Source organism: Engraulis encrasicolus, chromosome 22 (assembly GCF_034702125.1).
Source record: "Engraulis encrasicolus isolate BLACKSEA-1 chromosome 22, IST_EnEncr_1.0, whole genome shotgun sequence".
NCBI lineage: Eukaryota > Metazoa > Chordata > Actinopteri > Clupeiformes > Engraulidae > Engraulis > Engraulis encrasicolus.
The window spans coordinates 7,089,514-7,105,059 of NC_085878.1; the positions used below are offsets into that span (position 1 = coordinate 7,089,514).

General features: G+C 45.3%; 1 protein-coding gene across 1 annotated transcript in view; it reads left to right on the forward strand.

Annotated features, from left to right (window-relative positions):
• The window catches only part of LOC134439278 (serine/threonine-protein kinase BRSK2-like), a 184,546-nt gene extending 169,203 nt beyond the window's left edge, over nt 1-15,343 (forward strand). The window contains exons 17-21 of the mRNA XM_063189181.1: nt 395-575; nt 1,538-1,627; nt 3,962-4,009; nt 8,083-8,319; nt 15,324-15,343. Of these exons, the coding sequence (XP_063045251.1) occupies nt 395-575; nt 1,538-1,627; nt 3,962-4,009; nt 8,083-8,319; nt 15,324-15,343 (576 nt within the window). The remainder of the gene's footprint in view (nt 1-394; nt 576-1,537; nt 1,628-3,961; nt 4,010-8,082; nt 8,320-15,323) is intronic.
• Nucleotides 15,344-15,546: the final 203 nt, after the last annotated feature.

Genomic DNA, 15,546 nt, shown 5'->3' on the forward strand with positions numbered 1-15,546 from the left:
TGCGTCCCTGAAAGAAAATGATGCAATTATGGTGTAACAAAGATGCTCGCTCTTTTTCTCCATTTCTTTCTCTCTTTCTAACACCTTCCCCCTCTACTCTCTCTCTCTCTCTCTCTCTCTCTCTCTCTCTCTCTCTCTCTCTCTCTCTCTCTCTCTCTCTCTCTCTCTCTCTCCCTTCATCTTTCTCTCTCCCTCTTCACATCCTCTCTCCCTCTCTCTCTCTCTCTCTCTCTCTCCATTCTTCCCTCTCCTTTTCTGCCTCTCCCTATGTCTCTCCCTCTCTTTCTGGCCCCCTTCTCTCTCATTCTCTGCCCCCCTCTCTCTTCCCCCAACACCCTGCTCTCTTCCCCTCCCTCTTCCTCCCCCTCCCTCTCCATGCCCCCATGCTCTCCAGATCCCCAGCCTTAGCCACAGCGTGATCTCCCAGACGAGTTTCCGTGCGGAGTACAAGTCGTCGGCGGGGCCCGCCGTGTTCCAGAAGCCGGTGAAGTTCCAGGTGGACATCACCTACACGGAGAGCGGCTGCGCACAGAAGGACAACGGCATCTACTCTGTCACCTTCACCCTGCTCTCAGGTACTGTGTGTGTGGTGTGTGTGGTGTGTGTGTGTGTGTGTGTGTGTGTGTGTGTGTGTGTGTGTGTGTGTGTGTGTGTGTGTGTGTGTGTGTGTGTGGTGTGTGTGTGTGTGTGTGTGTGTGTGTGTGTGTGTGTGTGTGTGTGTGTGTGTGTGTGTGTGTGTGTGTGTCTGTGTTTGTGTGTGTGTGTCTGTGTGTGTGTCTGTGTGTGTGTGTGTGTGTGTGTAACCCATAAGGAAAATAGCATCCACTCCGTCACCTTTACCCTGCTCGACACCAAGATGTGTATGCACTGATAGTGTAAGGCAGGGTTTCCCAAACTGGGGTGCGTGCACCCCTGGGGGTGCGCGGCCTGCCATAAGGGGGTGCGTGAGCTAAATAGAGCAATGGTGGATATGTGAGGTTTTTATCCAGCATTAATGAACATGAAGTAGTTTTTAATCTTATGGTGAATTGTATGCTGAGATGGTCCATCTGAAGTGTAGTTTAACTCCTAGGCTGTTGGAAAATAGGATTCCCCAAAACAACTGTGCATAATGTGCAGTGAATCATACTTCAGCACACCAAATATTCGCTTAGGGGGTGCGCGAACCACATTGAAATCTACAAGGGGGTGCGCAGGGGGAAAAGTTTGGGAACCACTGGTGTAAGGGATTGCTTTGCGAACATTGGAGGATGGAGGACGAGCAAGTCGCAGAAACTTTGAGAAGTTTAGATGGTGAAGTTTGGCCTTTTGTCTGATGTAATTCCGAAATGTGTGCGTGTGTGTGTGTGTGTGCGTGTGTGTGTGTGTGTGTGTATGCATGTCTGTGTGTATGTGTTTGTATGTGCGTGCATACGTGCTTGTGTGTGCTTGTGTATGCGTGCGTGTGCGCATGTGTGTGTGTGTGTGTGTGTGTGTGTGTGTGTGTGTGTATGATGCGTGGATGTGCATGTGCGTGTGTGTGTCTTTGTGTCTTCAGGTCCAAGTCGGCGTTTTAAGCGGGTGGTTGAGACCATTCAAGCACAGTTGCTAAGCACGCACGACCAGCCGGGAGTACAACCAATCTCTGGTGAGCATCTCTTTCCCTCTGAATCTCTCTCTTCCTCTCTGTCTGACTCTCTTTTCTCTCTTTTTCCCTTCCTCTAATCCCTGATTTTCTATCTCTCTTTCTCTTTCTAATCTTCCTCTTTTTCCTTCTTTCTTTCTTTTTCTCTTTCTCTTTCTCTTTCTCTTTCTTTTTCTATTTCTCTTTTTCCTTCTTTCTATCTATATCTCTATCTCTATGTCTATCTCTATCTCCATCTCTTTTTCTCTGTATCTGCTCTCTTCTTCTTTTCTTCTGGCTTGCTTATACACTTGCATGGCAGTCCCATTGCACAGCTCCTGCAACAGTAAAAAAAAAAAGAGAGCTCAAGACAAAAGAAAAAAAAAGCACGGCAAAGATGTCACCACGCACACCACCAACCAATCACACCAACCAACCAACCAACCAACCAGCACACTGCACCGCACTGCACTGCACCTCACTCACTCACGCTCTCACTCACCCACTCACCCCACAGTCATAATACGTACAGAGCCTGACCTTTGACCTCCGAGAGTGAGTCAGAGTTGAACTCTCACCTCACCCTAAGATGTAATATGGTAGAACTGCTGCTTTCAATGACGGGCAAATAGCAATGAGAAAAGTGACAGGTAATGATGAGTGACGTTTGCCATGCATGAGCTAAACCTAAAGAGTTGGCATATTTTGTATGATCATTTTGTGTGATAATGTGATACCATGAATATGATACTTTTGGGTAGAATGGATGGTAAATGCCACGCAATAGCTTTGGTTTATGCATGGCAGACCTGGTGCAGACGTGTAAGTTGTTGCTCATTGCCTGTCAGTGAATGTTGGCTTTCCAGGGGCTCTTTCAAGGGTTAATGTTGAAAATACTAGAGAATACTGCTAACTGCATAGAACGTTCTGCTGTTGTTTTACGACATATTATCGTGATTTAACATGTTTAAGTAGACAGATCTCGCTTGGTTTACATAGTCTGATTTTGTTCCTAATAACACTGTTTCTTGGTAAATTGTGTGTTTGTGTGAATACAGCCGTGGATTAATGTCCCTTGAACCAACCAGCTAATCCTCAAAGTATTTGGCGGTGTTTAACAGAGTTAATCTTAGAAACTGTGTGTCTGATCCCTGTAAAACTCTTTTTTTTATTTGTGTCCCATTCAGCAGATGTAGAAAAGTCACTTCTAGCTGGACACTGGGTCTAGACAAGAGAGAATTCACCATTCCACAGACCTCCTCACGTTGATCCATGTGACTGAGCATGTAGTTTGATAATAGCTCCCTCTTCTGGTCACGCTAACAAAAAGCAGCTATTTATAGCACCCAATTTTTATTAGTTAATTATGCATAACTGGTGCAGTTTAATACAGAGACAAAATTAATTTATTTCATCATAGATGAATGGAATCTTGAAAGACGAGAAAGAGAAAGAGTTCTTCTAGCTGCATAACTTCATATCAGTATTATTTATTGCACAAGATTCTGTCCACCCGTTCAAAAAAGTTATTGCCAAACAATAATATGTGACGGACTCACAGACTCACATATTGTATGTCCGGTTTTCCAGTTCTTGATGCAGTCATTTGTACCTCAGGCTGTAAGAAATAATTAAAACGAATAAAAACTAGGCCATAATAGTTGGAGCTGTTATCTGAAACTGCATTGCCAGATCTGGCATGTTTCTCTCATTGTTGTCCAAATCATCCATTTTTTTTCCCCACACAGCTTTCCCCTCCCCACTTTCTCTATCTCCCAATCTTTCACTCACTCTTCCATCTCTATATCTGTCCATTACTCTCTGTAAAACCTCTCCACCCTTCCCATCCTCCCCTGCTTTCCCCCTCCTGCCTGTCTGTCTGTCTGTCTGTCTGTCTGTCCGGAATGCCTCTGTGTGCCTGTGGAAGGGAATGATTTGGCTTGGGCAATGTGCACGCTTGCAACACATATGCCGACCTTCTAACTGTCTCAAATGTTGTCTGCTCGTTTGTTTGTTTTTAATGTATATATCTTGTGTGCAAGAATGTGTGGAAAAGTTTGGTTGAAACTGTGTCACGGAGGTGTCATTGTGTCCTCATGTTGGATGCCACTGAATTCACATGAATACACAAGACACGGTTCAATTACAAAGGCTTACATTTCTTGGAGAAATTAATTATTTGGATAAGAGAGTAGTTCATGCTTTATTTTTAGTGTCACTTGGTGAATGTATGTACCCACCTCGTAAAGGGTGTTCTGGGCTTCGGTTGTAATGGCCCTTTGGATGATTTGAGAAGGGGGTGTGTACGGTAATTTTGAGGTTAAACCTCCTCCCCCCCCTCCACTCCCTGTTGCCCAGACCCGTCTCGACGTTCCGAGGGGCACTCGGGCCGACAGTCGAAGACTGGTAAGACGTACCGTCCCATCCCGTCCCGTCCAATCACAACAGCCCCCCTGCACCCCCCACCCCCACCAGCACCACCCCAATTTAAAAAAATACCCTTCCCTTCCCTAACAATGCCACATTCTCCCTTAAGACTGAAGTCCACCATCGCCTCTTTTCCACTGCCGGTTTTCTGGTAGGCCTGCAGCTCGACACAGCCCGACTCGGCTGCCACATTTTGCTTTACGGTTGAGCTGTGTCGTGCCTATTCGTCAAGCAAAAAAGTGGCGGCCGAGTCACGCTGTGTCGACCTGTAGGCCTCCCAGAACACCGGCAGTGGAAAAGAGGCACATGAGAGCTGAGGTGAAAGTGGCATAAGTCTGCAGTACCTACCCACAGTAGCATTTGAGATAGAACTGGCTTACTACGGTAATAGGCTCCAACTCCTGCATAGGCATTAGTGGCGTCAACAATAATCGAATCGCCATTGCATCACAATGCGGGGCAGGACAGTTCAAGAATTGATTCGGCAAGTGTCATAATCGATGCAGCATATTTTTTCCAATTACTTCCATGGGCACAACTGCAGGAATGATACATACAACAGCCAATGAAATATTGTTCAGTGTCTGACTGCTTCTATTGCCTCATGGCTGATGAAAAAGTTGCCTTGCTTTCAATAGAAATGTAATGCATCACAATGGATCGTAGAATCGAACTGAATCGAATCGTTACCTCCCGAATCATAATCGAATTGAATCGCAAGGTCAGTGCCAATGCACACCACTAATAGGCATTTCCCAGATTTCAGCGTAGGTAACGCAGGTCCCAAACTATTCTACCACATACAGTGGGTCCTGAAATGCAATATTGGTAGGATCCAAACGACAACACTGATAGACGTAGGATCTAAACCCGAGCATACAGTACCTAAATACCAAACTAGGGCTGCTGACAGGTTTGACTGGGTCCAGTACAAAAATCATCTGAAAGGGCCCCCCTCTCACTATATACAATGTAATGGGGAGCCAATTCTGAACCCCCTCTCTCCCTGAGCCCGGGACAATAGACCCGTTTGCCCCCCCTGCCGGCTTCCCTGGGCATAGGCTACAGCAGGTGTCACCAACGTGGTGCCCACCAAGGATGTTATTAAACAGTGACGACTACCAGATTTTAGTCTCAGTTCATGCTTTTCTTAATTTAAATAAATATTAAAAATAAATATTTGTTATTTATAACCTATAAGCCAATTATCATTTAATAATAGTGTGATTTGAGAATGATGCCAAGAGATCAGTAGAGGATTTTGAAAAAAAAAAAGTATCCCTCGGGTAGCTCTCAGCATCCCTCGGGTAGATGTTGGTAGCCCTCTGACCCAGAAAGGTTGGGGACCCCTAGGCTACAGAGTATATAGACCCCAAACTACAGCATACTGTGTAGCACATAACCCACAGCATTTACAGTATGCCCATATGCATACACAGCACAGTCAAAGTCCCAAACTGTAACATATACCTGTATACTTAGGCAACAAACTACAAAAATGGGTTGGAAAATGCTAACCTGTTGGCTCATGCCATTCTCATGTTGGACGATGATACCACAACCTCCCACCCCCACCCCCACCCCCAACCAACCAACTCCACCACCACCACCACCACTACTACTACTACTACTACTACTACTACCACAACTACTACTGCCACTACCACCACCACTACTACTTACACATACTACTACTGCTGTGGAACAGTATGTAGTAGGCTTTGATGCAAGCGGCACCTATAATACAGCTTACTGTTAGTCACCTGAAAGGAGTTCACTGATTTCAATCCCCCTTTGAGCACTTAATACCTCGCCTGTAAAAAAAAAAAGACCACACTAATTCTGCACTCTGTTGTTTGTGTGAACGAGTGAGATTGTGACCGAATGTGTCCACTGTTTAACAACCTAATCAAGTGTAATTGATGTGCTGTGTCTCAAATGGTACACTTGTGCACTTCGGGCACTATGTTTCAGTGCGTAACTAATACGCCATACGTACCGAAACATGAACACTGAAGTGCACAAGTGCCCCATTTGAGATCCAGCAATACTGAACGTATACAGTACAAATGTGTATGTGTTGCGTGCCTTGGATGTAAAGTATCTTCTTGCAGTGTGTGTATATGTATCTGTGTGAGGAATGTAATGTGTGTGTTACTGTACCTGCGCATGGAGTGTTGCCTGTAAGAGCATGTGTGGTCCAGGGTGTCCACCTGACTGATGGATATGGAGTTGAAGCCATTTAACAATGACAACATAACAGGCTCTCTGGTCCAATGGGTGCAGTCACACAAATATTAACAGTATATGCAGTACACACACACACACACACACATGTGTGCCCTTGTGTGCGGACACACACACACACACACACACACACACACACACACACACACACACACACACACACACACACACACACACACACACACACACACACACACACACACACACACGCGCGCGCGCATGTGCGCGCAAGTACGCACAGACACACACACACACACACACACACACACACACAGCATGCATATACAGTACATACCAAATGTACATACATAGCCTCCATATAAGTTACGTAGGCTACGTACTTACAGTACACATAAACACGTGCACAAGCATAAACAGACATGCACACAACTGCCAGTGAGCCCTGTGTGAAGTTATAAAACACTACATAACATTCTGCTATACATGCATGGCAGCAACCACAGACACGCCTCTGTGCTTCCTGTCCACTGTGAAGCAAAACAATGGGGCATTCCCTGTGGCCTGCCACTGGCTTCTATAGTCATGCTATGTAGAGACGATTAAAATTGTTTTATAACAGACGAAACCCTTCAAAACCTGCAGTCAATGGGCAATTGCGGTCATGAGAGATTTTTGCTGGTAACAACCCAAAGACTTACCCACTCAGACGCCAAAGCTGAATTTGGTGAACATGAAATTTATGTTGGCATCTTGGCACCTGGCTTCTATGCCAACGCTAAGCGCTGTCGTTCCAGACACGGAATACTCAAATGGAATATTCTCAGTGTTCAGTTTAAAACAAGTTGCAGAATATTCCATTTACGTTCTGTATAGTCCTACTGAAATAGCGTTCTGCAACCGAAATATCCCAGACACATGGTCTTACGCTCTGGAATATGTAACTGCGCTCAATGAACTGACCTGAATCAACATCACATCAGTGAATCGCATCAGTGTAACGGACCAACAAGAGCTAGTGTGGTAGTCTTTCTGAGTGATTCATATATATTAATTTGTGGCAGAATGTGAATGTTTTATATCCACGTTAACACTTTTTGGTGGTGTCATAGGGAAGTTGTGGGGTGTTACCAGCATCTGGCCCGTGTAATTAGGTTTTGTTTTGAGATTGTACCAAATCTCTCATGTACCATGCCCACTCTACGTAGGCAAGTCAAAAAGGAGACTCTGCTGGCCTGAACTCGTAATGCTTCATGGCCTCAGAGTGGTCTAATACTATTGTGGCTGTACCTAAACTCTCCGCCATTTTGAAATCTACAACATGACCATTCCAAACATATGCTATGCAATGCACAGTGCTCATGTTAAGTACACAATTGATGCACAGTGATGAGATAATGGTACAGCAAATCTATTAAAAGCTTAATTTTACTATACTTGTTACTATTATTATTATTATTATTATTATTATTATTATTATTATTATTATTATTATTATTATTATTACTATTATTATTATTCATATAAGGTATACAACAATTAACTTGTGGTGTAATGGGCAACCATGATGTCCGTGTTGTCCGAGTGCCTTGTATTGTGTGTGTTCTGACTTGAGTGTTAGCATGTCTGGTCTGGTGATTTTGGAGTGGCATGGAGTCTCTTGCAGCCCTTGCTCTCAGCTCACCTTTGTGCCATCTCCTCTCTCTCCAGAGAAAGCTCATTGCTCATTTGTTTGTTTGTTCTCTCTATGTATCTGTCTATCTTCCTCCTTCTCCTCCTTCTCCTCCTCCTCCTTCTCTCCCTCTCTCTCTCTCTCTCTTGTCTCTTGTCTCATTTGTGTCCCCCAGGTAGTCCGTTGAGTAACTTCTTTGAAGTAATTAGGCAGCTTTTCTCAGACGAGAAGCACGCTCACGCTCAGGCATCGCGCTCCTCCTCCCCAGCCCCCACCCCAGCCGGCACGCCCAGCAAGCAGGGGCCGAACGGCAGCAGGAGGAGGCCCTCAGAGCCCGAGGCCCCCCCGGAGGCCCCCCCCGCGGCCCCCGAGCCGTCTGCCTCTGACTCTAAGAGCCAAGCGGCCAGCAGAGGCAGGGCAAAGACCCCCTCCTCGCCCCCACCACCACCTCCTCCTGCTACTGCTACTACTACTACTACTACCACTACTACCTCTGCCCCGGCCCCGGCCCCGACCCCGGTCCTGACCCTGGCCCCTGCCCCAGTACGGGCCCGGGCCCGTGCCTCTGGCTCTCCCTCTGGCTCACAGGACCAACCTTAGTAGAGGGATAGATTACCTCACCCCAACCACCGCCAAACAAACACCGCCAAAAAGGAGATCAATGTTAAATCATATGAAATGTGAAAACCGAGAGAGAATGGAGATCTTAAAAGTTCAATCTACTTTAGGGACTGTTCGTAATTTACCGGGGGGGGAGGGCTGGTGCGTAGGGGGGGGAGGGCCATGATGAAAAAAAATAGGTGGAGGGGAGGGCCATGGCAAAAAAAATCGGAGTTAGGGGGAGGGCCATGGGAAAAAAAATCGAATTCATTTTATTTTATTTTATTATTTTAAATAATAATAAAAAATGCTCTGAAACACATAGCTTTGCGATGCAAGGTCCCTGCGCATACTATAGCACTGAACGTGTATCTGTAGTCAAAAAACTATCAGCTACTGTAGGTTGCCCGCGCTGACTCTCTTTCACTGATTAGGCCTATTGCTAGTGCTACGGGAACATTGAGCATCATAGAAAATGCCCGTGAGCAAATAACTAGCTGAGGTGAACTATATGGGCAAAACAGTTTGGGAAGTTTTGACAACGAATTGGATGGGCATTTCCAGAGGAATTTTGGAGAGGTGTTGTAGTCAACTGGTGGTCACAGCCTCTGGTAAGTCATGATTTTATTTAATGGCACCGCCGTGTGCTTTACATCTGTGTTCAAAAAACTTTTAGACCCCAACCAGACCGGAATGAACAATACCTAGGCCTAGACGTACTTTGGTAGAACGGTGCAGTGACGCGGGAGATACGTTTGTTTTAATAGCGTGTGGTGTCAAGGTAGTAATAAAAGTGGTATTAACGGCGATGTGTTGCCCATGCATCATATACGGTCTTGAAACCATTGGAGGAACTTGTTGTGAAGAGAAGTCTCATCACTTTGGTGAACAAAAACGGACCAACTAAGCAAGGAATTATGTAGCCTACATTTAAAGCGTGACGGGAGAAGGGAATGTCACCAAAGTTGTGCATCGTGTCAGGTAAGAAGTGACTTTTCTTTCTTGCTGTGGAGATTGGATTCGTAGAAGCGTGTATTGGTATGCTAGGTCTTGCCTGTTGCTGGTGAAGTAGTCTAGCTTAGCCTCGGAGTTGGCTATGGGGTGAATCTGAAGGAGAGCACAGCCGATGGTGTGCCTGCATGGCTTGTCTATCATCACAGTTGTCAAAGTTGAATTGCCGCGGTGTGTAATGGCTGTGCTATTGTTGGATGTTTTGGAATGTTGTACTGGTTCTGTTTTGGCAATTTGTTCCATTTTGCTGATTTGACCACCATAGCACCACCTATTAATGCGTCTTAATGGCCTAGCCTACGTTAAATGCAAACTAAAGGTGGCTTTCTCACTCTCCCTGTATCAATAGCCAGCAATGGCTCGAGCTGCTTTGGCGCTTAGCCTACTTCTTGCTCCGATCACATCCCGAATTGGGCCGTCAGAGTGTAATCACATTCGGGAAGGTAGAGCTATGCCTGTGTGTGTGCGTGCGTGCTTTTATGCGCGGTCTGGGAGACAGGACAGGGGTCCTGATCGAGATGCACCTTGAGATCCACAGTCGCAATTGCAAGAAAATCTAAATTATTTGAAAGCCCGGTCACCTCTCGAGTGCATCGCATAGCCTAGTCAAAGCATTTCTTCTAATTTCACACATTGCACACTGCCCATGCTGAAGAGACAAACTGTCAAGGCAGCGCGATTTGCTCTTGAACACGCCCTCACCTCCACATCAGGTGCGCGTTTCCCTTCCGCAAGAAGAACTTAATAATGTCAAAGTGAGATGTAAAAAAAAAAGTTAAATCTACCCATCCTTGTTTAGGCTACATAAAACATGAGGAAGTTATTCAGATATGATTCGCCATTCCTCACCCTAAAATTGATTAGAACGCAGGAAATTGCATCTAAAAAACAGATTTTTTTTTCACAGCACCCCCTGGTCAAAACCAGTTCCTGCGTCCCTGGCTTCGCTACTGTGCTGAACATGTAAAACGTAGGCCTACTTTGTGAAAGGCGCTGCTTGTCGAGCAGGGAAATATTGAAGCTGCGGTGGGGAAACTCTCTCCACTGTAGTTTACAGTAGTAACAACTCGGACATTGGTATTGAAATGGAAGTTTTTATTATTATCATTATTATTAATAATAATATTTTTACTTAACACGTAAAAACAATAGTGAAGGCAATTTGTCTTGGTGACAGTGGAGTTAAAAGGCATCCCATGCAGCCGCAGAGGGAGATTCTAGCGGCTTCTCATAGGTATCCACTGATATCGATAGCACATAATAGTGCAGACAACCGCCCTTGATGTAGGCTACTCTGACTGTTCTCATGATGGTTGTTCATCTACCAATTTTACATATTATTATTTTTTTTACCTGTAGGGGGAGGGCCATGGGAAAACAAAATTGAAGTGGGGGGAGGGCCATGGGGAAAAAAATTGAGGGGGGGGGGGGGGCCATGATTTTTTTTTTTGACCGGACTTCCAGCGCACCAGCCCTCCCCCCCCGGTAAATAACGTACAGTCCCTTACTTTAGGGGGAAGGAACTGGTTGGTTGTTTTTATTTTGTTTGTTTTTTTATTTTATTTTTTGTACAGCGACTTGACTGGAATCTGTTGGGAGATGTTTTTGTTGTAGTATTACAGGTTGTCTAATTTGCTTTCCCTCATTGCTTTCTCCTCATTGCATTTGTTTTATTTTGCTTCACCTTTCATTTTCTGTTTGCTTTTTGTCGTTTCTGTTTTTTTTGTCTCTCTTGTGCACAGTTTGGTGATCGCTTGGCTTGTATTCACTACCAGCACAGCTCAGCACATATCCAGAATGCGTATTAAAGCTCCGCCCCTTCCTGTCCGAGGAGGACACTTTGACTTTGAAAGGCAGGAAGTCCCAGACGTCACCTGACCACCCATCCAACCAGCCCAGCCACCCATCGCAATGTTGACACACCACCACGACACGTCCATCACAATATGACTCGTCGACTGAAATAATACAACTCCTAGCAAAGCTAAAGCCCTGTCCGCAAAATGTCCCCAACGTGGAAAAGTATCTCCAGCAGCACCTCACCTCTTGGTTTTGGGATGTGCCATGTGCCGTGGATGAGGGTCTCAGCTGTCTGTAGTTTTCAAAGTGAGAAGTCTGCACACTTATGCCTCGTTTCCACTGCTGGTTTTCTGGTAGGCCTACATTACAACACAGCGCAACTGGGCCACCACTTCTTGCTTTTCAATTGGGCACAACAAATATCAATCGTAGCGCAAAAAGTGGCGTCCGAGTCATGCTGTGTCAAGCTGTATGCAGTGGAAAAGAGGCATTAAATGAAGACTGTTGAAGTCGAAACGTAATCCAGCCACGAAATGATAAAAGACAACAAAAAGGATTTTAAGTGTGCGGACTTCTCACTTTGAAAACTACAGTTGGCCTTCGTCCTGCACCTTTTCCTGGGATGTGCACAATCCTCTCCTTCAACTGTCTCAGCTGTCTGGCCGCCTACAGTACATGTTTCTCTGACTGTAACAGTACCGGTACAGTAGATGGTGGTGTACACTCTCCCCCCTGCCCCAACGTACTCTACATGCTCTTGCCCTCTGCTTCTCCTTGCCTGCTGGAGTTTGGACCATGGAAGACTGGAGGGGGAGGGAAAGCCTTAAAGATAAATGATTTGTTCTTCAAGCACATACTGTAGTCTCTCTCTCTCTCTCTCTCTCTCTCTCTCTCTGTCTCTTTCTTTCTCTTTCTCTGTATCTGTCTTTCTCTCTCTCTCTCTCTCTCTCTCTCTCTCTCTCTCTCTCTCCCTCTCTCCCTGAATCTGTTTATGAGTCTCTCTCTCTCTGTCTCTGTCTCTGTCTCTCTGTCTCTCTGTCTCTCTCTCTCTCTCGCTCTCTCTCTCTCTCTCTCTCTCTCTCTCTCTCTCTCTCTCTCTCTCTCTCTCTCTCTCTCTCTCTCTCTGTTCTCCTTTAATCATGTGCAAATGTACACACACACACACACACACACACACACACACACACACACACACACACACACACACACACACACACACACACACACACACACACACACACACACACACACACACACACACACGCTTGGATGTATTCGGCTACTGGTCAAGAGAGGGTGATAGCACAGACATTGGACAGACGGGAGAGTGGAATGGAATAGGAATACCCACAAAGACGTTGTCAGGATTGTATTCTAAATAGCGTCAGCAGAGATTCTATAAGTATAGAGATATGTCAACATAATAGGTTTCTATGGACACCTAACATGACCAGGTTCCGGTCTGCCTAAAGGGTCGTGTCATAATACTCCTAGCATTGAATAGAACAGTCCTTAGGTCTGCCTAGGTCTGCCTAAAGGGGGATTTCCCCCCCAATAATAGAACCCAGAAACAATGGGCCAATGGAACCTCTTTCTCTCTACTCTCTCTGGCGTTATCTCTTTCTGAATGACCCATCACCACTCTTCATTAGACCTGCTGTAAAAATGACACATCCTCCTGGAAAAATAAAATACATGACACTAGGGGCATGCCATTGGGATGGAGCAAACTAAGCAAGACACAAGTGAAATATTATGTTGTACAGACTAGATATGTTTCTATTGTATAACAAATGTCTAGTTGTGACTTTGATTGATCAGATTGTGTATTTATTTATTTTAATTTATTTATTCACGTTTTGTTTTGCTCATGTGTGGAACAAGTCTCTTCTTTGTCACCTTTGATTGGTGTTATGCATCGACGTTTGATTCTCGGTTTTGTTTGTTTTTGTTTTTCTAATCCCGTATTTAATGTTTTTAATATTTTTGAAGGAAGCATCTGCAGGATTCAGAGAATCATAATGTGAATATTTTTGTAATTTATTTATTTTGTTTGTATGGTGAATGTCTTGTCATTCTGTTAATATATATATATAGATACACTCGCATTAATTTATTCTATTCTTAGGTATTTATAGGATCAAAACGGGGTAGATAGTTGACAGATTGTCATGGTATCAGGGCATCAAAACATTCTCTCCCATGCTTATGGCGTACGTGATCAAAGACACCTGTTTTTTATCCTTTTGTCCAGTTGAGAAAAGCTTGTATTGTATGTTCAATTATTTATGAGTCATTTAAGAATGTAGACTAGCATTTTGGAGAAAGAGGTGATGTCTGTCTCTGATGTTTCTTCTCGTCAGCGTGAATGGCTGGTGGAGGGGGTTTGGGGAGGGGAGGGGGTATATTCAAGGAGATTCAATGTAAATACAATTCTTTTGGTTTTGGTTGGGGGGTGGGTGGGGGGAGGGTAACCTGGCTCTCACCAGAAGATTGTGACTCCGCCTTGCTTCGCGAACATTCATCAGGAACTATATGGCCATGCGCTTGGCTCTCCGAAGTTTTTATTTTTTATTTTTAAATCATCCTTCAATGGGATTGGAGAAACCACTTGTCTGACATTTTGATGATATGATGCGCTACTTAAACTACTCACAGTTTCGACAACACAGTTAAAATTGAAGAATGGATGTCGATGATTGAGTCCAATGCGAGCCATCATTTTTGTCTGAAACAACTGTCGCTTTTCACTTCTTTTTTTCCCCTTCTCCTCTACGTTTAAAGTTTCACAATGTCACATCTCTTAAAATCCAGCGACCCTGATTGGTCCAGCCGTCTGGAAGCTGGATGTATATGAAAATCCACCCAGATCACCAAGTATAGCTCATGAAACTGAGCGGATAGTACATGCGTATCTGGCGAGAGCCAGGTGATGGGGTACAGGGCAGGGGGGGTGAAATGGGGTTTCCTCAAGGCACTTGGTTGCAGGAGACCTTGCTCCTGGGATTGATCTTGTACTGCTGTTTTTGCATGTGTGGTGGCCAGCTTTTCTTTGCATGATGTTGTAACCGTTAGATTTCCACAAACCTTGTAATCCCAAAGCTCCTCTATCTTATTTTGATGAAGAAAGGAAGAACAAAAAAAAAACATCACTTCTCTTGTTTGTTTGATTTTGTTTCTTTTTCTGTTTCTTTATTTGGTTTATTTTTGTTTCATCTTGCCCTTTGTTTCTTCAGAATCAGTATTCCTGTCTTGCCCACCCCCCCCCCCCCCCCCCCCCCCCCCTCCCATCCGTTTCCCCCCCCCTCTCTGTTTCTCCCCATCTCCTCTATTTCCCCAAGTCTGTATGTCTCTCATTTATGTACTCCTCTTCTCTGTCACACCTCCCATCTCTCTCTCTCTCTCCCTCTCTCTCTCTCTCTTTCTCTCTCTCCCTATCCCCCCCTCTCTCCCCTCCTGTGTGTGTCCTTGTGCTCTCCACCCCCCCACCCCTCTCGTGTGCTCTCCACCCACCCCCCCTGCCCCTCTCCTCTCGTGTGCTCTACACCCCCCCCCCCCCCCGCCCCTCCCCTCTTGTTTGTTCTCCACCCCACCCCGCCCCTCTCGTGTGTCCGCCTCCTCTCTCTGCTCCTGGTGAGATCTCAGTGCTCTCGCTCTTGCTCTCTCTCTCTCTCTCGCCCTGGTGGCTGACTGACTGGCATGGAGCAGCATGGAGGTGGATGGCTGAATAAATAAAGCAATACCGATTGTACCACGCCTCGCTCTCTGTCTCTGTCTCTCTGCTTCTTCCCACACCTCACATTGCACATACAGGGACCTGTGTGTACATACGAAGCGTGGCTTGAATTGCTAGTTTATTAAAAGTAAATGTATGCATACTACAGATACACAAAACCGATTGTATGATGCCTCTCTCTCTCTCTCTCTCTCTCTCTCTCTCTCTCTCTCTCTCTCTCTCTCTCCCTCTCTGCTCTGTGTTTTACACACCTCACACTGCATATACAGGGACCTGTGTGGACCTATGAAGCATGGCTTGAATTGTTACTTTATTAAAAGAGTAAATGTACTTCCCCATATTATTGAGGCCAGGTGCAAGGCAAAGGTGTATCTATCAAAATGACAGTAGAAGTCTGCACACGTCAGCTGCTGATATGAGGACAAGTTTTACAAATGTATTAGCCTGGTAAACCAGCGCCACCCGCTGGGCGCCAAAATTTTAATTACTCCG